Below are 23,392 nucleotides of genomic sequence, written 5' to 3'. Positions count from 1 at the left end.
CATGATATTTCCATTTTTACGTAAAATCCTTCAATTTCTTTTAATACCTGTCTCTAAATTTCCTGTAATTTGTCATTTTCCTACGATGCTTATCCAATATCTTATTGTTACTTCTTTTCCTTTCTTACTCCAGATGTGTCATGTTTCCAGGGTTTCTTCAACTTTCCCGACATGCAGCCAATCCTAAAACACTTCTGTGTCTATCACATCAATGCACCAGGCCAAGAACAAGGGGCAGCGCAGCTACCAGAGAAGTATGCTCAACTTAGAAAGTTATTGTTCAGCAGTGGGAACAGGCCTTATATTTTGATATATTTAGGGCATGGCAGCTTTTCAATTTTGTGGATTCACAAATCTGTTGCAGCCAGAGCAGACAGGCCAATTGCCTGACTTTGCGGACAACATCATGCGCAGGCAGCACACAGTGCTAGTGTAACGTGACTGTGATGCTTCAAAAATAAAAAAAAATATTGCAGGAATTCACCAAAAACAGTCTAAATTTTGCACAAAGTTATGCAGGCAAATTTCTCTCCCACCTCCTGGACCCTAGTAAACAGCATATCTGGCCAAGCCGCATCGGCCAGCGCTGAATAATCGCATGCATGCGTGCTCTTTAGTACTTGAGCATGCAACAGATTTGTTCCCATGAGGCATTGCGAATTTTGGCATGTCCGCTGCAACCTATAGATGGCGCACCATATTGTGAATCCACCGAATTGGGCATATTTCTATATTACAGCTCAAATTGAAACATGTGCACAACAAATCTCCTAATAGGCCAATGAGAGGGTCATCAAGGTCTAATAATGGGAAACGGCATTTGATGACCTTGGATTCATTCAAGCCCTGATCAGACTATGTTAATCAGTTTTACGCCGGTTTAGCCACTACTACTAATCGTAATCGGTTAACCTGTTGTGTAACAAAGCCTAGGTGATATGCAGAATTTAAAAGTTAAGAAAAAACACAGATTTATTTTTCAATGGTGTTATGGGATATTTAATTGAGATCTGATTTGATAACTCTTTGAATTCTGAAATCTCATTTATAATAATAATTGCCATATATGTTCTCTGATCAAAGGAGAGAAATGCTGAAAGAGATACATGAAGCTTTAAGAATATTCCACATTTGGAATCCAAAGATACATGTCGTATGGTTAAATAGATTTTCAATTTTAAATTTAAATAGATTTTCAATAGGTTATAGATTTTCACTTTTACTTTGAAAAATTGTTTTAGTAGGTCTTGTGTTATTTGTCTGTTTTCAGTGATATCATTGCTCTCCACACTTATTGAATTGTTTCATAATTATATATCTCTCTTCAGCTTTGAGTATCCAGACATGGACCACTTAGCAGAGACTCTTATCAGTGTACTCAATCACTTCAGGTTTGTAACAGTTTTCATTTCATTTTGACAATACATTATGCGCAGGGGCGGATCCAGGATTTTTTTGAAAGGGGGGGGGCACATTCTATAGGAAAAATTTGACAAGCTCCCCCCCATTGACAAGCCCCCCCCAAAAAAGTCTTCAACTTTAAGGGGGGGCACACTTCTGTTTTAAAGCCATTTTTGTCTCACCTGCATAGCAGAGTGAGACTATAGGCGCCGCTTTTCCGACGGCGACGGCAGCGGCGGCGTCAACATCAAATCTTAACCTGAGGTTAAGTTCTTGAAATGACATCATAACTTAGAAAGTATATGGACCTAGTTCATGAAACTTGGCCATAAGGTTAATCAAGTATTACTGAACATCCTATTAGAGTTTCATGTCACATGACCAAGGTCAAAGGTCATTTAGGGTCAATGAACTTAGACCATGTTGGGGGAATCAACATCAAAATCTTAACCTGGGGTTAAGTTTTTGAAATGTCATCATAACTTAGGAAATATATGGACCTAGGTCATTAAACTTGGACATAAGGTTGATCAAGTATCACCAAACATCCTGCATGAGTTTCACGTCACATGACCAAGGTCAAAGGTCATTTGGGGTCAATGAACTTTGACCGATTTGGGGGTATCTATTGAATTACAATCAAAACTTTAAAAGTTTTTGGATCTGATTCATGAAACTTGGACATAATAGTAATCAAGTATCACTCAACATCCTGTGCAAGTTTCAGGTCACATGATCAAGGTCAAAGGTCATTTAGGGTCAATAAACTTTGGCCGAATTGGGGGTATTTGTTGAATTACCATCATAACTTTGAAAGTATGTTGGTCTAGTTCATAAAACTTGGACATAAGAGTAATCAAGTATCACTGAACATCCTGTGCGCATTTTAGGTCACATGACCAAGGTCAAAGGTCAATGAACTTTGGCCATAATGGGTGTATCTGTTGAATTACCATCATAACTTTGCAAGTTTATTGATCTGACTTTTGAAACTTGGACATAAGAGTAATCAAGTATCACTGAATATCCTGTGCAAGTTTCAGGTCACATGATCAAGGTCAAAGGTCATGTGAGGTCAATGAATTTTGGCAACATTGGGGGTATTTGTTGAATTACCATCCTATCTCTGTAAGTGTATTGGTCTAGTTCATAAAACATGGAAATAAGAGAAACCAAGTATCACTGAACATCTTGTGCGAGTTATAGTAGTTTTCAAAGTCAGCACTGCTGCTATGTTGAATCGCGTGATGCAGGTGAGACGGCCAGAGGCATTCCACTTGTTACATTACAAATTTTAATTGTGCCTCTAAAAAAAGGGGGGGGGCATGGGACAGCTGTGCCCCCCCCCACCGGATCCGCCTATGATTATGTGTATCGTCAGAGGGTCCTGGACGCCAGTTTTACACAGAGGTGTGAGTGTTGATTATAATCAACAACAATTTGATAATGGATCGAAACCTATCTCTTCAGTATGCAGTTGAGATGAGGCTACAATTCGTCCCTGTTTTCACGAAGTGACGGATGTGCGCGTAACTTTTTAAAAGCCAGTTTTGAGTAAATCGCTTGCAAAGGTTTAGACCTCAATCTCAACCTCTTTAATGTATGCAGGGTGAATAAATATCATATTTTCGTAGAGAGCATATTCTAGACAATCTTCGATTCCAATCATTTGCATTTACCTTTAGTATTTACGAAGATAATGAGCTATAAACAGAACCATATTTTCGTGAAAAAAAAATATTACGGGACACGCTTAGATTTATTTTCACGAAGTGACGGATAGTGCTCCGCGCGCATAACCGTCACTTCGTGAAAACCCGAAATTCAAGGACGCGCTTCAATTTTGTTTTTACGAAGTGACGGGAAGAGGTTCCGCCTTAGTCCCACGTATAGCCTAGTGGATGCAATTCCATACTTATGCTTTAGATATACACAAACTCTTTATTTCCTATTGCAAACAAAATTAATCCTAAATGTGAGATTAATAGGGCCTGCAGCTTCCGCTAATAAGTACAAAAAATTACTTCTAATACTGTTTTCTTTTTTTTCACGTAATAAAAGGAAGCCCAATAGACACACGTTTTAAATTCTTAGGCCTATTTTATTTCAATATCATATTCATTTTTGATAGATGAACAATGAAATTCGAAAGCTTTGTATAACAGGTCATGAAAAATGTGACTACAATGTAGTCGAATTGTCTTTTGTTCTTGTTAATTTATAAAGAGTTTAATTATATACCCTTTGTGTGCTCTGACTCCGTTTGGAAATTGAAAATTCAACATTATAAACTTTTGTTAGTCTATTAACCTCCCTACCCCCTTCATAAAATGAAATCCCGATTGATCAATGTCTCTTAAATGTTGTGTATTAATTCTTTGTTAAGGCCGAGTTAGTAATTCAACATTATTCTTTGAGACTAATACCTCGAAAATTGTAGTCAACTAAATGTGGACCTAACTTGTCAAAGGCAACAAGAATTGGTAAATTATGACTAATTGCTACCCCCCCCCCAAAAAAAAGAATTTGTCAAAATAAAGCGAACAAATTTCGAGTTACATATCACTCTCTCCCCCCCCCCCTCATTCTCTCTCTACTCCATTTTTCCTTTATCACAATGGTCATGTATTCTCTCCTGAAAATCCTATTAAAATATCTTTTAATGCAAAATGAGAGTTATGTCATAAATCATTGAAAATACTAACGATATAAAATAAATTCTTCAATGTTAGCAATGTGAATAAATTTAGAAGAACACTTTTAATTCTATAACATATAAAATCATAGCAGCAAGTGACAAATAGAAAATTAAAATGTAACATTTTTTTTCATATCAATCATTTCGATAACATGATAAAGGTATGCTTAATAAATTCATTAAAGTATCATCTCCATACAATGTTAACAATGGAAATATATGTTTGACAAAATTTTAAATTCAATAATATATAGGACCATAATCGCTAGTGACAAACACATCAACATTCATAATTATTAGAATTAATTTAATATTGCACTGTGAAAGGTATAGGAAATGAACCATCAGGTACACATTGTCAGAATTTTGTCATTTTATACATTTCATAAAACTTTAATATACCGTTATGCAACAATGTATTTATTTGTATATCATACCTTGCTAAACACAATCAGTATAATCCTAGTCTGGGAATGCCACATTTAGAAATACAGAATTGCTATCAAGTACCAAATTCTACATTCAAAACATTCCAATGACAAATTAATAAACTTTCAATTACAAGATTACTGGAAAATAATCAATGCTAGTGGTGCAGGAAAGTTGTATTCTCTAATGTATATTTGTATTAACATACACATATACAAGTATAATGGCCTATTTCTTTTCCATCAAAATAGAAGTAACATAGTCAACATTACTTATTACATTCACTACTCTTTGGAATTTTTTAATGAAAAGAATGTCATAATTAAATCAATTGCCTTGAGAGTTATTTCATGTTTTTACACACTGTCAAGGACTAAAAAGTCCAATAGTACAAAAAGCTTATCTTTACCGAAGGAAACATGCAAACCTTTGAATAAACAATTATAAACTATGATGGTCAAAGAAAGAAATATAATTTTAAATCAATAATTTAACGTCATATCAAACAGGATAATTTTTTAAACAAATTTATAATCAAAATTCCAAACAGCGACAAAAGCAAAAAAAAATGCAAGGATAAAAAATACGAATGACTAAGTAGATTTGTATTTTTTCCATCATTCTCAAGTCATTGGCTAAATAACATTCATCAATACATTTTCCAATCAAACACTTGTTTTTTAATTGCAAATTATTGTCAGAGTCCAAAACAGGAACATATATTAAAATACACCTTAGTTTCTTCCAAATCTGAAAACTTTACAAAAAATCGTCTTCATGGTTTTAGAAAATAACATCTTTGATCTAGTGGGATTAAAAAAAAGAGTAAAATTCTTACTACAAATAGACAGAAAAACATGTGCTGCAGTGTATCTTTAACCTCCAGCTAAACATAATCATGTATTACTTCTTTCGTGAATAACAAAATCTAACAGTTGGATTTTCTGGAATAAAATTACGACACATCAACTGCATGAACCAGGTGTGTGAGCGATGACAAATAAAGACCTGAAAATTCTGTAAAGAGTTGGGGGATTAAATTGAATGAGCTCTCAAACTATTGTACAGAAATGGGGGATATCAAGCTTAAAATAAAAAGCAAAAAATAACTAAAATCAGCTTAAGAATTCTCACACCCCTGATAAACCAATAAAACATTACCTCATGGAAGAGGGGGGGGGGGGGTGTCTGTATTAATACATTTGGCTTTTGAAAATGAATTCACAAAAACCTAATATGATTTTCACCCCTACATCCTTACTAGTAATATATCATGCAGCTATCGAGTTTCACAATGCATGTCAGTCTAAATTGTATGATTGTTATTATTAAAGAATATGTAGTATTAACACAATTCATTTAAGCACAATACAGCTAATAACATTCAGTTTTATTTTAAATGTAGAAATATGCAGTATTTCTGTTTTTTAGATAGCACCAAGCAAAATGAAAACATGCGAATCAAATGAATGAAAAAGGGTAATTATTCTGCATCCATATGTGGACGATGTGTATAAGCAAGTTTAACATGTAAGTATAGAAGATAAGTGACTATTCTGAACTTTATATTTGACTATATATAAAATATTTTTAAAGGAGTTCATAATCATATCACTATAAGAGCAGAGACTTATAGTTCAAGCAGTATAGTTTCTTTATATAATACACTGCTCTAAAAATGAAACCAGATTTGAAAGTCCTATCAAAATTAAAACTAAACTTATGTTGAAGTCAAAATCTAAAGAAAATTAAAATTGATATCAGTTACCCAGCTGGAAAAAGAAAAAGTTAGATGAGAGCACTGAACCTGAAAGGCCACGAGGTAGAGCCAACTCCTTCACATTTTCACAAGTGTAGACAGAGTTTCATCATTAGAATTGCAGTCAGAGTTCTCAGAAGATGTTTCTAGTTTGGTTACTTCAATAGTTCAAAACCAGGGCACACTATAAAAATCCAGTCACTACCAATTCCACTGTCATGTCACCAAATCAGATCATATCTGCGATGTTCAGGGAATCATCAATGACACATCTGACAAGCGTGTCGGCCCCTGGATCTAACCTATGTGTGTGGAATGAAATAATGTACAAATTATCTGTTTGTTTTCAAAGTTTTTTGTCAATCCAATATCAAGTTTGTAAAATAGATAGCAGACTCAATATTTTAAATTGCCCTTACCAAACATAAACCTCCCCAGTCAGTATGGTACAAGAATATACTTTATACACTCTATTTACCAATGATAATTTAAGCAAATATTTCAATTAGATGTTTCCAATTTATAAGAAAGTTTCAGCTGAAAATATGATCACATGTCAAATTTGTAATGCTCTAGGGCAGTACACAAAGCATCTGTTAAAATGAGAATAATGTTCTTTTACAACTTAGAAATACATGTATATCTGCTAAATTATAACGTATTCCAAAATTAATATTTTCTGATTATAACTTTGAATCAACGTAGTTTTATAGCTTCATTGTTTACCAGATTTGCAATTGAAATTAATTTTGGTAGTGAGTGAAAATCAATGAATTGCTTATACTGACAGGATGTCATGTGAGTTTATAACACTATGAAAATTCTCACCTGGAATTGTATCTGACCATCAGCATTGTTAAATAGCAAGTGTACCAGTTCCAGGACTTCTCTCATTTGTTCTCTGAAACATCACTTATTGTATATACTGCATCTGAAAAAAATGAAAATATCTTCATCATCATGATTATGATCAAATCCGAGGTGCAGTTATTTATGTAGATTCTTTCAGTTTCTGTAAAACGTTATAGAGATAAGGGCGAGGAAGTGGCCACCAAACAACAAAGTATAAAGCTCTATCTACATTAGATGTAGACTGAGTCTGGACTTGAGATGATTTATTTAAAACATAAATCCCCAGTAATCTTCAGTTTAACTAAGGACTCAACTTATTTGCCCACACAGGTTGGCCACTAACTTTACCAAATTAATTCATGATCTCAGCATTCATATTGTTATTTGTAGACCCCCCCCCCCCCCCGGGGTGCAGGGGGTATCTTTCCATTACATATTTTTTTAAGTATGTAATTACATGATGAGTTCACTATAGCAAAGCAGATAATAAAATCTATGTATTCATTTGTGATTTTTTTTATAGAAATTTATTGCAAATACTATTCATATGGCCTGGGAACTTGTGAAGACAAGTTAGAACTTAACGAGTATGAGTTAACACAATGGCAATGCATGTAAATTAGACTAGATCTAGGCTAGGCCTAAACTTTTGCACCTATATACGATTATTTCACCACATCCTCAGCCTTCATTAAATCTATTTAGTCTTGATAAATGTTATAAAATATTCTAACCCTTATGGTTTGACTGAATTTACATTCAAGTTCGATTGAGTGACAATAAAGTACACGCAATACTCAGTTCAATTTTCACTGACACGAAAATAAATATGTGGGGCAATGTATGTAGAGATTGGACGTTATTTTAAGGATTTTTGCTATCAGAGACGTTTAAAAAGGGTTGAAATCACTCGAAATGACTTTAAAGGCTGCATTACATTTATTTCCTTTCCTACATTTACAAAAAACTCACCATTTCATGGTCTTCGGCTGTTCCAAACTGTAAATATTTGCCTTCCGTCACTTCGTGAAAAAACTCTTTGAGTGCAAAGCGTATTCGTTTGTTTTCACGTAATGACGGCTGCTTATCCGTCACTTCGTGAAAACAAGAAATCCTTTTACCCGGTATTTTATTGAATGTCATGTCGTCATAGCAACGTAATTAGACATTATTGTGATCTGAAACTTTTTGAGGTTCAAGATATAAGTCATAGATGTCCAAAAATGCAAAAAACTCAAAATTGAAAAAAGTGACAATTTTCCTCTTATCCGTCACTTCGTGAAAACAGGGACGATTTGATATGAAATCAATTCCAGTGAAGAAGACAAAACTCTTCGTAATATGGGGCCCTGAGGGGTCTAGCTGCAGGACAAGTGAGCAACTTTTACTGCAATCTTAGTAGTTTGAAAGGTCCACTGCAAATGATTACCCTTCAAAAGCCCTCATATTCATGATGTGTTTTTAAAAAACAAGAAAAAAGGAAACATATTGGGTTGAACATTGGTGCGTAGTCCCATACATGTATTTCTGTGTTATTGCATGTTATTCTTGGCTCAATTTGATGAGCTCAGTTGATTTATTTTCATTTTTATGATTCAGTACATTCCCAATCACTTACAGGCAGATTCTTTCACGATTCATGACCGTCTATGAACATAATCTTTGAATGTATTGGATGATAAAATTGTTGAATAAATGGCCAGGGGAAATGTTTGGTTTTCCCTTTTTGTTGCATACATTACCAAGTTTGTTAATTTAGGATTGATTATGAGCAATATGCTGGTAAAAGTGGTTTGTAATTCACTTATCCTTCCCATCTCTTTTTCTATCATGCAGACTTAAGAAATTCATTGGTTTTGGGGTTGGTGCCGGTGCGAATATTTTGACAAGGTTTGAGGTAAGTTGAGAATGTTTTCCTTTTCTTTCTCTCAATAAAACAGTGGTTTGTTTTATAATACGATCAGGGAAGTGTCAAATGTATTCAAACACAGATTGTAATTCAATATATGGATCTTGTGTTGATGTAAGAAGAAGGAAAGGTATTCAGTTTAATAATGACTTATGCACATAACCAGCCCAATAAGTGATGTACTTGATATTTTTTCCTTGTTACAATTGATTTTCTGCAAGATACAGGATAATTTATATGCAAATTTCCTGGACCTGATCATATACTTGTAACTTTAAAAAGTTGATATTCAGTCCAGAAAGAGGTAATGGAAAATAACAAAAGCTACAATCTACCACCCCCTCCCCCCCAAAAAAAGGGAAAAAAATGTACCTTATTGTCACAACGGTGGTACATGTTGCTGATTTTTTTTTTTTATGTTAATTTTTGAACAAATGCTTTCGAAATGATGGTGAGATTCTAAGATCTAAATACTAGGAGCGAGCATCCTCTAGTCATCAAAGAAAAGGACAAATTATTTAAGTGTTTGATAAATGATGAGTTTGTCTTCATTCTAATTGTGTCATTGCAGCTTGCTCACCCCGATTATGTAGAGGCACTCATGTTAGTGAACTGCGTGTCAACACAGTCAACATGGACGGAATGGATGCAACAAAAAGTAAGGATGTTGGGATTTATATTGAAAGGGGGAGCAAACTGACCAATGCTGTGTGTGGTCTCTCATTGTCTCAGTGTTAGAAGCAGCTAGTCTTATCCTCTGAAATAACAATAATACAGAGAATTACATCAGCCTGAAATTTAATTTAAGAGAAACTAAAATGTTTTTGAGAGGTTAAATACCAGTTTCGCTTCAGTCTTGTTAACATGTTTGTTGAAGTATGAATGTGATGATTAGTGGAAATAAGTGTGTTTATTCATGTGGGCCTGTATTTCAAGACTACAGTCTTCAGAATATTGCATTGTGGATTAGTTACCCGGCCAGATTTAATTGGTTGAAGACTTGAGATGGTGGTTAGTATTTGTTTTAATGCAGAAATCTATTTTTTAAGGGCTTTCTTGTTTGTTGGGGTCAAAGTTCACTGTAGGTCAAAGACCAGAGTGTAATGAAACAGAGATGTACAATCTTGTGGCTTTATGATATAGTGCCCAAGTAGAAAGTTTGGGAAATGAGATTGGAAGGCAGGGGAGAGATGCAGAGAGAGGGGGGGGGGGTGAGTGAGGAGGGAAGGAGATGAAGAGAGGGTGGGGTGTATAGCTACTCCTTTTCACTCAAGCCCTAACCACTTATTTTTTGGTATAGAATAGTGGGCCGACTCTCTTATGAGAAACTGATCACTTGGCATAGAATTGTATGGATAGGGGTACTGTGGACTTTCATCATGTAGTGTGAATCAGTGTGGATATTATGTGAACAGTGGGTGTAAAGAAGTCATTGACAGATGAAAGCTGCCAGGGTCTAGATTTATTTATTAATGTCTGATTATTTTTGTCTCATTATTGCAGCTGTCGGCATACTACCTAAGAAAGAATGGCATGACAAACTACACACAAGAATACCTCCTGTGGCATTACTTTGGCAAGGTTTGTACTTTAAAAAAAAAATCAAATTTCATGAAGTTTCCCCAACATAGCAACATTTTTATGCTTCAAGATATCAAAATAAAAACGTTTTTTTATATGTATAAATTATGGTAGAATAAAGTTGATTTTATATTGAAAAAAAGGAATCTATATTTATTTGAATGACCCAGCAGACACTCACCTTTGTCATATCCCATATAGAAGGAAAGAAATGTTGTTAAAACCAAATTCTCTCTTGTTACAAATTGATTTTATTGCTGATGTGGTTTACGGTACACCATGTGGAGTGTTATAGAAGCAGTGGATAGAAGAAGAGAGGAAGTGGATAGGCGAGAAAGTGGAGATTTTGAGAATAGAGTATTCTTTCTTGAGAATAGTCCTGAAAAGGACTGTAAACCAGAAGGAATGTTGAGTGAGAACAGCTTGAGTAGTAGAGCTGATGAGGAGATGCTGGCTTGCGTCGGCGAGTAGAGATGATGAGTAGTAGAGAGACTCGACGTTTCGGACAGGTTGACTGTCCGTCTTCAGGAGTGAGTGTTCGCTCGGCGTGCGGCGGTACTTATGGCGTGCGTGCGGACGTGGGGGAAAGCTCTAGGCCGGCGGTCACGGCGGGTTGACGTCGTAGGTGGCGCTCTGTGTGTGGGTCGGCGGTTTTGGCGGGAAACGAGTGGGCGTCGTATGCGGACGTGGTGAGTAGACGGCGGCGTGAGTTACGGCGGCGTGTGTGTGTGTCGGCGGTGTGTACATCAATGGTGGCGTTCTGTGCGTGTTGGTCGGCGGACTCGTCGGGTGAGCTTCGGCGGGAGTGAGTGGGTGGCCTGGTGTACGGATGAGGTGTTGGGTCGTCGGCGGAGGTTGTAGCGAGGTGTCGGTGGCGGTGGTGTGTGTGTCGGCGGAGTCCCTGGTTGAGTTGGTGATGCAATCAGACTGCTGTGTTGGGTAGGAGGGCTCGGTGGAGTGACGGTGGACGGCTGGTTGTTTGTGGATTGGTTAGAAGTTTGATGGTGACGTAGGATTGGGTGCCAGATGCTGTTGATGTGGAGGCCAGGGTCAACAGCATCTGGCACCCAATCCTACGTCACCATCAAACTTCTAACCAATCCACAAACAACCAGCTGTCCACCGTCACTCCACCGAGCCCTCCTACCCAACACAGCAGTCTGATTGCATCACCAACTCAACCAGGGACTCCGCCGACACACACACCACCGCCACCGACACCTCGCTACAACCTCCGCCGACGACCCAACACCTCATCCGTACACCAGGCCACCCACTCACTCCCGCCGAAGCTCACCCGACGAGTCCGCCGACCAACACGCACAGAACGCCACCATTGATGTACACACCGCCGACACACACACACGCCGCCGTAACTCACGCCGCCGTCTACTCACCACGTCCGCATACGACGCCCACTCGTTTCCCGCCAAAACCGCCGACCCACACACAGAGCGCCACCTACGACGTCAACCCGCCGTGACCGCCGGCCTAGAGCTTTCCCCCACGTCCGCACGCACGCCATAAGTACCGCCGCACGCCGAGCGAACACTCACTCCTGAAGACGGACAGTCAACCTGTCCGAAACGTCGAGTCTCTCTACTACTCATCATCTCTACTCGCCGACGCAAGCCAGCATCTCCTCATCAGCTCTACTACTCAAGCTGTTCTCACTCAACATTCCTTCTGGTTTACAGTCCTTTTCAGGACTATTCTCAAGAAAGAATACTCTATTCTCAAAATCTCCACTTTCTCGCCTATCCACTTCCTCTCTTCTTCTATCCACTGCTTCTATAACACTCCACATGGTGTACCGTAAACCACATCAGCAATTGTACATGCCACCATGCAAACCTTCAAACAACATCCAAATTGATTTTAAATGTTACAAAATTAAATGTTACAAATTGATTTTAAATATCCATTTTACCCAGTGATTTTACCATCAAATTCAGGCCTTTAATGGACAATGCACAATATATTTTTTGTTGGATGTCTACGAGTGTCAAATTCTTCTCTGTCTCTCATTTGACAAATGTCAGAGACATGGCTTAGGTCATGTAAAAAAACCCAGCTTTTATTGTATAGCTGGATTTGCTAGATTTGTTAAAATAAAATTTGTTTATTTTTTATTGCTTTATAACTTTCTCCTTTGAGCATTATGTACAGTAAGTGATAATAGACATACCCTTTTGCATTATATTTTTGAAACAGAGAACAATGGAAACACATCACGAGCTGGTAGCGCTCTTCAGAGAAAATCTTGCCAAGAATGTTAACCCTTTCAATCTCTCATTATTTGTCAACTCATACATAAGGTAAAGAACCATTTCATCATTTGTTATGTTCCATTTTTATACTTCCATTTACAAATTTTCCATTTTATTTTCATTTCAGTTTCAATTGAATTTCAATATGAATATATCCAAATGCTCATCATGAATTATACAGCTATTGGGTGGGTATGACATCAATACTTAAAGGTCAAGTCCACCTCAGAAAAATGTTGATTTGAATCAATAGAGAAAAATCAGACAAGCACAATGCTGAAAATTTCATCAAAATCGGATGTAAAATAAGAAAGTTATGACATTTCAAAGTTTCGTTTATTTTTAACAAAATAGTTATATGAACGAGCCAGTTGCATCCAAATGAGAGAGTCGATGATGTCACTCACTATTTCTTTTGTTTTTCATTGTTTGAATGATACAATATTTCAATTTTTACGAATTTGACGATTTGGACCTCCTTGCCTGAAGCACAAAATGTTAAAATAATGGAATTCCACATGTTCAGGGAGGAATGAAACTTCATTTCACATGACAATGACGAGAAAATAAAAATATTTCATATTCCATATAATAAAATACAAAAGAAAGAGTGAGTGATGTCATCAGTTCCTCATTTGCATACCGACCGAGATGTGCATATAACTGTTTTGTGAAATGAAGCGAAACTGTAAAATGCCATAACTTTCTTATTTTACATCCGATTTTGATGAAATTTTCAGTTTTATGCTTGTTGAAATTTTCTCTTTTTATTCAAATCAAGTTTTTGTTGGGGTGGACTTGTCCTTTAAGTGAAGAATGTCAACTTCGAAATCTAGCCCAGAATCTCGCCTGCATTATGATATTTTCAATTATTATTGTATTTATTTATTATATTTATATTTATTATCAATATATGAAAATGTGTGATTAAGAGGATATATGAGGCATCAATGTTTGAATTAACTTGCTGACAATTGGAGCATGCAATTAATATATATGTTGTTGTTTGTTGATGAGCTTACTGTGTAATGTTTTTCAGTATGAGTCATTGAGAATTCCATAATAAACTCATGAATTTCCATTTTCATTAAATTCGCAGTTGAAGAATAGTTGAAGAATATTTTTTAATGATAATATATTGATAGGAATCAAGTAGATATCTTGTTTTAAAATGATGGAGAGTCATTTATTAGACTTGATCATATCTTTTTTATTCCTGATTTTTCAGTTGACCTATTTAATAGCTAGTGCAGATTTGGGCTGTGAAATGAATTCAGTATTTGAATGATACAGTACTTATATTATGTCATATCTTTTATCTCACAATAGACGAACTGATCTGAAAATTCAGCGTGAGCTCGGTCCTACCAAGTCAAAGAATATTCGGAGCGTGAAAGCCCAGAGCATGCTCATTGTTGGAGCCAATTCACCACATGTCAACGATTCGGTAGTGAAATTTAACACTTTTGCTCTTAAAATATAGGCTAAATAAATATTTTATGGGACAAATGTGTGAGGAACATGCCTTATACAAAGCTACCAAGAGTTTTGAGGGTATTTTTTGTAATTTCATACTTTTTTGTAAGAATAATGCAGGTTTTTACCCAAAACAAGGATTTTTGGCCAGAATACTTTTACATCACTCAAAATACTGAAATCGTCTTTAAGAGGTTGGTATCCATACTTGTGTGATATATTTTAAACTGATATGGTTCTTGTTTTAACACAATTTGTTGGGTTTTTGGAAGAAGGTTTGCGTTTTTGATGATCGTTATCAGTGAGGACCTTCTTTCAGAATGTAATAATGGCCTATTGATTTAATTTAGATTTGACTGTATTTGATTTGTAGGTTGAGATGAATGGTCGTATGGATCCTGCACGCAGTCAGTGGTTCAAGATGTCAGACTGTGGTGGTATGATCTTAGAGGAACAGCCTGCTAAGCTCGCTGAATCCATCAGACTCTTCTTACAGGGACTGGGATACGGTGAGTACGAGCGGCCATTTTAACGAAAATTGTTGGCACTGAAAAGTTCCGATAGCTATCATGGTAAAAGCCAGGCACGTATGCCATTCTCTGCCAATCAAAATCAAGGAAAAGTGGTCAGGTGATCATATGAGCCCAATGGCCACCTGGGTAAAGAGAGGCAATGTAGAAAAAATGCATTGCTTGATGATGTCACATTCAAGTTCAAAAGCATAAAATGCAGGTGGTCTGGCATGATTCAATCTCCCATTGCATTACTGCTGATTGCAATGTCACTCTCTTCATCGTTCATACCAATTGAAAATATATATATATTGGCCAAATCCAATGTATTTTACACTAGTAAATTGAAAAAAGGGTTGACTATATTCAAGTTTACGTTTACCAGGAGATTTTTTTTACTGAGGTCTGCATATTTCAAGTTTTGATGATTTAATGAATGAATCCTTTTTGCCTTGCACTATTCAAGACATAAAAGTCTTGTGTTACATTATAAAGAGCTTTATGAAAACAGCCGGCACCAGACATCTTCTGCCATGTAATAGTTCAAGAATTATTCAATCAGTAACAGAGAAAAATAAGTGAATTGTGTATCATTATTATTGTTCATTAATGCTGAAGTCTTTTTGAAGTTCACAGTATTTCCCCTGCCATTGACATTTTTTCAGGGCACTTTTCAAAACTTTACTGCCTAAATCTGCAACATTGGTTAAGCTTTAACAGTGCAATGAATGGCAATTTTTCAGTGCTCCCTTTTGAGTTTCATTGCTCATTTGAGCATTTCGGGGGCTAAATTGCCCCGAGCATTTGCATATATTTTTCCCCCTGCACCAGATGGCACAGAAATGCTAGAATGCTTGCCTGTCATTTTAGAAGAATGCTGGCCCCATGTCATGCAGCAAGTAACTGAGTAGAACCTTGCACTTTTCTAAAGTTGCCAAACATTTAAAAAAAAAAGGCTACTTCATTTTCAGAATGCTCATAATACCCATGTATGACGAACTTGTCCATACCGTGTGTAGATCAATTTTGAAAGCACTTCAAGTAATTATAACTTACTATCTCTTTTTATGTGCCATGCAGAACATTGCATTGTTAATGATGAACATGGACTAGTGTCTTAAATTGTTAAAAGGAATCATGTATCGTTTTTTTTTAGATAAAGGGTACTTGCCATTTGTATGATTTTTTTTTCTTCTTTGAAGATGATGCAGTACTTTACAAAAAAAAATGCAGCTCTTTTTACTTTTGTTGCATATTAAGCCCTCTTCCAATCCTCAAATCATTTTCAAAAATTGCTTTGTTTCTCACATTACTTCTCTTAAAACCCATCCATGTTGCTTTTCCATGTTTTCTAACCTTGTCTTTCATTTTTGAAAAAATAATGACATGTTTCTTTACCCCCTCACTTACTACATCATTTCTTGGAATGCATGGGACCATTAAGCAGTTCCTTGGGTGAAATCGTAAATACTTCAGTGTTCTCTCTGTCGTCAGTCCAAACTCAAAATGCATGGCTTAGCCATACGGAATGAAATCATTTCTTATCTTTTATTATTTTTATTGTTCTTTTTATTTGCGGTAGAGAATGCATACTTTCTGTGAGAGTAGTACTAGAAGAGTATAGTGTAGTAGAAAGTTTTCACATGAGGCCTATTGGGTGAACTAAATAAATGTGAAATCCCAAAGATAAGTAGAACATAGTAATATATGCAAATGAACATCTACTCCTGTCAAACTTGCATACCAGATATGTAGTTGATTTCCAAAGTTGTTATCAAAATACTCTAGCACGTAGCTTTCAAAATCTGTAGGAACCATCCCTCTATTTAGTTGGTCTGTTTTTATCATCTTCCTCAAAACCTTTAACCAATGGAATATATTAAATTCATTCAAGTTTGTATGTTTCCTCTATCGTTATCAAAGAGTTCCAAAGTAGTCTGTTGTATAATAAATACCAAAATTATTTTCAAACCTATAGACCCCCCCCTTCTTGAAATCTTGAAAGAAACCCCCAATTTCTATATCATACACCCTTTCTGCCAGGCTTGCACACTATCAAGCACAGAAGCATCTATCAATAAAAATACCCGTCCTGCAATTTATCCCCAATTCCACTTGCCGAGCTTACCGTAGCGTTTCCCTCCCTTTTTGTCGTGTCTATCTGACACATGTCTGTCCTTCCATTGTACAAGTGTGTGTTGCAAAAAAAAAAAATTTGCTAACCTTTGGTTTGATAAACTACAAGAGTTCTGTCATCCTATACAGTATAAAGTTGCTATTTCCATATTTTGGGGGTATTTACTCTGTTGTACTTAGTGTAGCTATGAAATTCATAAACTTTAACGAGAAGTGGTTCCCTGTCTATATAGTACTGGTAGTTTGTCAGAAGTTTATTCCGTAACTATTAGTCTTTAGCTGTAGATGAATAAAAAGAAACTACTGGTGGGTCAAACATCGCCTGGTTCTTGTATTTTTTCATTATCCTGAACAATGATAAGATATATATGTTAAATGTGATAATTGTACTCGTGGTTTCTTCATCAAGGAATTCAATGTCAAAAGCCAAGTGAATTTTCAAATTCCTTGTGGGTATACAGACATTACTCTCTTGTTCCCTTGGTTGTGAAAGATATACATATGCCTTAGCAGTCAGGTTAAAACCGTCTAAAGAAACGATGGCCTGTAATAGATAATCCCAATGTCAAGTCATGTAATAATAGTGATATTTCTACCATTGTTGCATGCTTATAAAGGAGCATGATGACCAAAGAGAGAGAGTATAAAATTGTATCAAAACCTTGTCTTCTCTCCCGATATCTGTAGAATTTAACAATGTAATTTTGGCCCATTTCTTATTCTCTCCTATCTCTCTCTCTCTCCACTTTGATGGTTGTTCTCGATTGTATGATGGTAGTTGATCGTAAGTGTGAAGTAGACATTAGATAAGGACCTTGCCTATTTTGCCTGCCTTTCTGCCTGATAATTCTTAATCTTTTTTTAGTTGTTATGTTTCTTTTATTTATTGGCCTGCTTTTGATTTGAGAGTGTTGCATTTTGTATATTGCATTCAGTCATTTATTGCATTGCTGAATTGTTGTTGTTGTTGTTCATGCATGTACTGTATGTTTATTACTTTTGGATGTTTTCATCTTGTTAAGATTGTTATTAACAGTTCAATTTCAGCATTATTTAACATCAGTCATGGTAGAGCTCCATGCTTATGCCGGAGTAATAAGATTTCATAGATGCAGGGTTGACATTTTCCTTGAGAAGCAAGGAAAAAAAAATAATTTGCCCCCCCAAAAAAAAATATATAGAAAGAACTTGATAAAAAATGAATGGTGAGTGGATGGATGTTTGGATGGATGGATGGATGGAGGGATAGTTGGATAGATGGATGGATGGATGGTTGGATGGATGGATGGATAGTTGGATGGATGGATGGAGTAAGAAGAAAGTACTATCATCATCTTTGGTTTTTGACGTGTTTGAGATATCAAGGATTTTTTTTATCCCTGGAAACATTTTGCCTTCTCAATTTCTAACTCTTGCCTCAAAATTTTTGGCTTCTCATACCGATTTACAACTATTCTAACTACTATTTCTAAATATTCCATGAATAAAATAACTCTCAGTTGAAAGAACTGGGCTCCGTAACACAAAGGTTTGCAATCAATCGCTAAATACCAATGACTAGTCAAGATCCTTGTTGCATGTGCACTCTGTTTAAAATACTGACCGGGAGCCAATCAGCGCGGTTCTTTCATATTTGCAATTCACCGCTAACCTTTGTGAAATTTATCGAGCCATGGAGGCAATTACACAGAAATCTGACACAAGGTGGAATAGAAAACAATCGGGATATTCACTTTCAGCTAGTGAACTTGTAAATGATATAACACATAGCCAACTGGAACTGAATGAACCTTGTAGGTAGCCTATGTGAGTGACAGAAATCAGAACACCACAAACACTCAAAATTTTTTTGTTCTATTTTTATTTTCTTGCTGAATACTGACCCAACAATAGTTAATGAATTTTAAATAATTTGGGAACTGCATGAACTCACATTTCATTATCGTCGCACCAAAACATGAATTTTACTGGTATTTGAATAAATAGAGAAAAATCAAACAAAACAAGCATTGCATTTAAAATGATATCAGTCAGATATAAATTATTTCAAAGTTTTTGTTTGAGTTTCGCTGATTTTTATAATTGATATTTTATAATCAATCAATGCAATAAATCTTAGAACTCGGCCCATGATCAATCGCTAAGCCTTTCATTACGGGGCCCAGGTCCCCTATTTGCATACCACCCATGATACATTCATGAGCATATCGCTGTTTTGTGGAATAGGCAAAAGAAAATTTGTTTTTTAATGTAACTTTCTTATTTTACAGTAACGTCCAAATTTCTTGAAATTTTCCTTGTTTTGTGTTTCTTTATTTTTTCAAATCCATTTTCAAAATTAACTTAAAGTTGTAGTGGACTCGACCATCAACATTTGATCACAAACCTTGCCCCAATGAAAAAAAAATAATGGGGGGATATTGTTTTATAAAGCCATAGCTCCTAAATTGTCTCTTGTGATATGGTATACTACAGCTGTATTAGATATTGGTTGGTAATTTTGAAGCTATATTTTTGTAATTTTGAAGTCAAGTGGATACTGTCAGTGTTATGTGAACAGGAATATTGTATCCCTTTGTTATGCATTTGTTTGAATGGCAATGTTTGTCAACAAACCCCTCATGATGAAATTCAAGTATTTTTTAATGCATTTTAACTCCTAACAAATATTGTAGTGTATACAGCTACCTTCTAGTCCCTCTGGGCCTTCCAGCTTTGTGTGAATCTGTACTCAAACTCATGCCATTCAGGGGCCTTTTTCACAAAACCATCCAAAGTCAAAGTCCATTGACTTAATTATATAGTTTCATAAGATCATTTTTGTATGCTTTTAGAAGAACTGAAACTTGGTGTCGAGAAACAGGCCCCTTGCTATAGATATTGTACCAACAGCGGTATAATCATGAAACAAAATTGCGTAATCCTGCTTTCAGATATTAAAGCATATTTGCTAGAGATGATTAAAATTCTCAACCCATTTTGTGTATTAATTGCCCCCCAAATGTGCCCTTTCTACTACCTTTTTCATAAACATCCCTGTCAAGATGTTAGAAGTATGTTTCCCAATAAAATGGAACCCATAGTCTGAGAATGAACCCAATCGTGTATCTTTATCCTACATTGTATTTATATTAGTTTATTCGATTGCTATATGTTTCAACTATTTAATTTGACATTTTAATATAGTATATTTTTGCCCTATGTTGTCTGGCATTATGCTGAATGTTACTAATCCATTTGCATGATAGTTTACTCCATTTATAATTTTGAATTGTGCATTTTAACTTGTGATTTTGGTTTATCAATGTAATGATAGAATGGAAGAATAATAAAAGAGACACACTTTGTTAGTTTTATCAGGGATTTTTTCGTTAAGTTTGCCTCAGTTATTAAAACAGAATTTGGATATTCATTTTTATTTTTGTTTTTCAAAATGACAATGGTTTCAATGAGACTCTATTTTAATAAAAGGTGAATGAATGGTTATGAAAGCCTGCAATATTGTGGGATATAGTGATTTTTATATCATACCCATCGAGGTTATAACAGTAAAAATACCAAGTTGAAAACAATACTTTACATGTGCACATCAGCCAATTTGTAGAATTGGTGACTACATAAATAGGATATAAAAACAATGCTATATCAGAGATGTGGTTAAGACACGATTCATGGCTAAGTTAAAGGTTATAATGATTATCATTCAAAGTTTCATATTTTTTAAGGGGGGGGGGGCCAAAAAAATACTCATTGTATTTCACACGTCTCTCCTTCTCCTCCTGCAGTGTTAAAGGTGCGAATCAACCGGCCAGCTCGGAGTATGGAACCCCCAGCCCCCACAAGCAAGACCGGCGCCCCAGAACCAGTGATGGTGTAACAGTGGTCGTCTGAGAGAGCAGATTCATCGGGTCAAGAAAGTCTGTCCAGCTCCGCTGTATGGGCTGCTGACAGATCCATCCAACTTCATCTCGTTTTTATTTCTTATTGCAACATACTGATTACCTACTGTTTTATCAGAAACACACCATATCATGTTTGAAAAGTGCAGCCTTGGCTTATGATATTTTGGGAGGGAGAAAATCTTTACAAATTAACTTGAATATCATGGGATAAAACTTTTATAAACCTGAATATCATGGGATGAATTCTCAGATTTTTCCACCCAAAGTTAGCCCAAAGATGTAAACTAAGGTGTAACTTTGTACATCTTTGTCAGTAAAATCTTTCCTTTAAAAATATGACATTTGTAGGATAATTGAATTGAAGTAAGTTTATACCTTTTCCCCAACTTTTTTTCAGCATGGAACAAAATGTTTAAAAACTCGAAAATTACCCTGTCAGTTTTAATTGTCTTTCCATTTGTTAATCTCTTCTTTCTTTTTTTTTCATCTTTTCAAATATGCCTGTACAATCTAGTCATAAAATGAATTTTATAATTTGATCATGATTTTGTTTTTGTAGTAGGGGCCAGGCCAAATAAGCAATTGTTGCAGCTCTCATATCATTACTATGGAATTTATTCTTGTTATTTTATATGTTAAGCATGTTTCAGAAGTGGAATGCGTTTCTGTTGATGCAAATAAATCTGTTTCTACCTGTTTTATGTACCAAATATACATATATGTTGTTTTGTAATGTTTGTATGAAATTAATGTTTGTAAGAAGTAAAAGTTTTGTAAGATTTATGGAAAGATACTTTTTTGATAGGATGTTGTTTATTTTTTGAAAAATGGGAAAACAAACATCCAACTTTGTATTGTGCTGTTCAACAAGGTTTGCTGTCATGTTTTTTGTTGTGATTTAGTGTATAGGGAAGATTGAAACAAATATATATGCTAGCCATAGGGGAGTGCAACATAATAAAGGTAATTGTTCTGCAAAATAAAAGAAGGGCAAATTCCATATAAAGAAAAAATATTGTCACCTCACTTCATCTTCAAAGTAGTGATGATCAAAGGGAGAATAATACATAAATCCTCTTAATAAACAAAGTTTTTTTTACCCAAATTCATGCCATAAAAATAATTATTGTTATACAAAAAATGCATGTTTAATTGCATTACATCTTTAAAATGAGCTTTGTTTCTATTTAGAAAAGATGGTATTTAATTCTTGGTATTGTTATTATGATGATTTAGATGGCTCAATTTTCTGGTAATTCCATTACAAAGGTTAAATACCACAATATCACGAATGTAAGAAGAAAATTGTTGGAACGAAAGAGTTGTAATAGAATAGACATATTTTCTTTACATAAAAGGAATGAAAAGATACAAAACAGAGACATGGTCTTAGATCTTGGTCATGGAATTATATTGTCCTTATGGAATTGCCCAGAAGTGGAATTTGAAACCAAAGCTATCTTGATTTGTGAAAATCGTGCGAGTTTTGTTTGGAATGTATCACATTATTTTGTGAAATTGCTGGTGGTATAAAAAAAAAGTGTGAAAAAAGAGCTTCCCCGTGTGTGCTTGATCAATTCATCCATGTTATTTGGATCCATTATGAAATCTGTAAATAACCAAATTCTCAATCTGAATTTCCATGATTATTTGTATATATTGATTATGGTATGATTTGTATACAGATTTGTATACAAAATTATGGTATGGGTTACAGGCAGCTTTCTTTACTTGATAGTGCAGATGTTCTGACTGCTTTTTTTTCATGCTGAATCGAAATTGAATTGAATTTTTTTTGCTTCTTATTTTTATGTAATTGTTTTTCATTTGAATCCTTTCTTCATTTTTGCATTTATCAAAAAAATTGGCAAAAATTGTATTCATATACTGCTTTGTGACCTCACAGTGTACAGTATACCATGTTGTATCCATATAGATCTATTTATCATTCTCACATAAACTATGTATTCCATCTATTTTCAACTTACTATAGCGTATATGAGTGCATTCCTGTAGATACACCATATGAGTTGAACTACACCTAGTATAAAATCAATCTATTTATATATTCACAGAATGCCACATAGAATGTTACTATACAATATGAAACAAATGTATCACATCTGGTGCATGTTTATACCAGAGAGTAATTTACTATTGATTAGCCATACACTCCTTACAATTAATCTGTGCCGGCTGCACAGAAATGTTGTTAGCCTAACAGAGTGCTAACAGTAAGCCCAATCACATCTTTCGGATTGTGAGGTCAATACATTTATTTCAATACGTAAGTAATGCATTGTTTTAACGTTAAGGCATGGTCACACCCTCTGAGCGTTGTTGGAGCGGTCGTGGAGCGGAGAGAAAAAAATCATCTCCGCTCGCTACCGTTCACCATTTTCGATTTCAATTTTTTTACCCCAATTTTGTGAGCGAAATTCGACTCTCTTTCCCTTCCGCTCCACGA

At 35.4% G+C, this 23,392-nt stretch overlaps 1 protein-coding gene and 1 long non-coding RNA gene across 8 annotated transcripts in view; one reads left to right on the top strand and one right to left on the bottom strand.

The window, feature by feature from the left end:
• The window catches only part of LOC121407617 (protein NDRG3-like), a 43,912-nt gene extending 20,883 nt beyond the window's left edge, over nucleotides 1–23,029 (top strand). For 5 of the 7 annotated variants that reach the window (XM_041598783.1, XM_041598779.1, XM_041598778.1 and 2 more), the window contains 10 exons: nucleotides 134–254; nucleotides 1,329–1,391; nucleotides 8,976–9,036; nucleotides 9,620–9,706; nucleotides 10,552–10,629; nucleotides 12,844–12,947; nucleotides 14,229–14,346; nucleotides 14,749–14,884; nucleotides 16,335–16,350; nucleotides 20,809–23,029. In XM_041598783.1, the coding sequence (XP_041454717.1) occupies nucleotides 134–254; nucleotides 1,329–1,391; nucleotides 8,976–9,036; nucleotides 9,620–9,706; nucleotides 10,552–10,629; nucleotides 12,844–12,947; nucleotides 14,229–14,346; nucleotides 14,749–14,884; nucleotides 16,335–16,350; nucleotides 20,809–20,914 (890 nt within the window). In that variant the 3' untranslated portion in view covers nucleotides 20,915–23,029. Of the gene's footprint in view, nucleotides 1–133; nucleotides 255–1,328; nucleotides 1,392–8,975; nucleotides 9,037–9,619; nucleotides 9,707–10,551; nucleotides 10,630–12,843; nucleotides 12,948–14,228; nucleotides 14,347–14,748; nucleotides 14,885–16,334; nucleotides 16,351–17,801; nucleotides 17,808–20,808 lie in introns of all 7 variants that reach the window. The other 2 variants (XM_041598781.1, XM_041598782.1) reach the window with 2 other exon arrangements.
• Nucleotides 6,110–8,431, bottom strand: LOC121407619. The gene is made up of 3 exons (XR_005968934.1): nucleotides 8,112–8,431; nucleotides 7,116–7,218; nucleotides 6,110–6,589 (listed from the first exon to the last, which is right to left on the bottom strand). It is a non-coding gene; the product is annotated as an uncharacterized LOC121407619 (long non-coding RNA).
• Nucleotides 23,030–23,392: the final 363 nt, after the last annotated feature.

Source organism: Lytechinus variegatus, chromosome 2, assembly GCF_018143015.1.
Source record: "Lytechinus variegatus isolate NC3 chromosome 2, Lvar_3.0, whole genome shotgun sequence".
NCBI classification, from domain to species: Eukaryota; Metazoa; Echinodermata; class Echinoidea; order Temnopleuroida; family Toxopneustidae; genus Lytechinus; species Lytechinus variegatus.
This window is presented reverse-complemented; position numbering and strand designations above follow the sequence as displayed.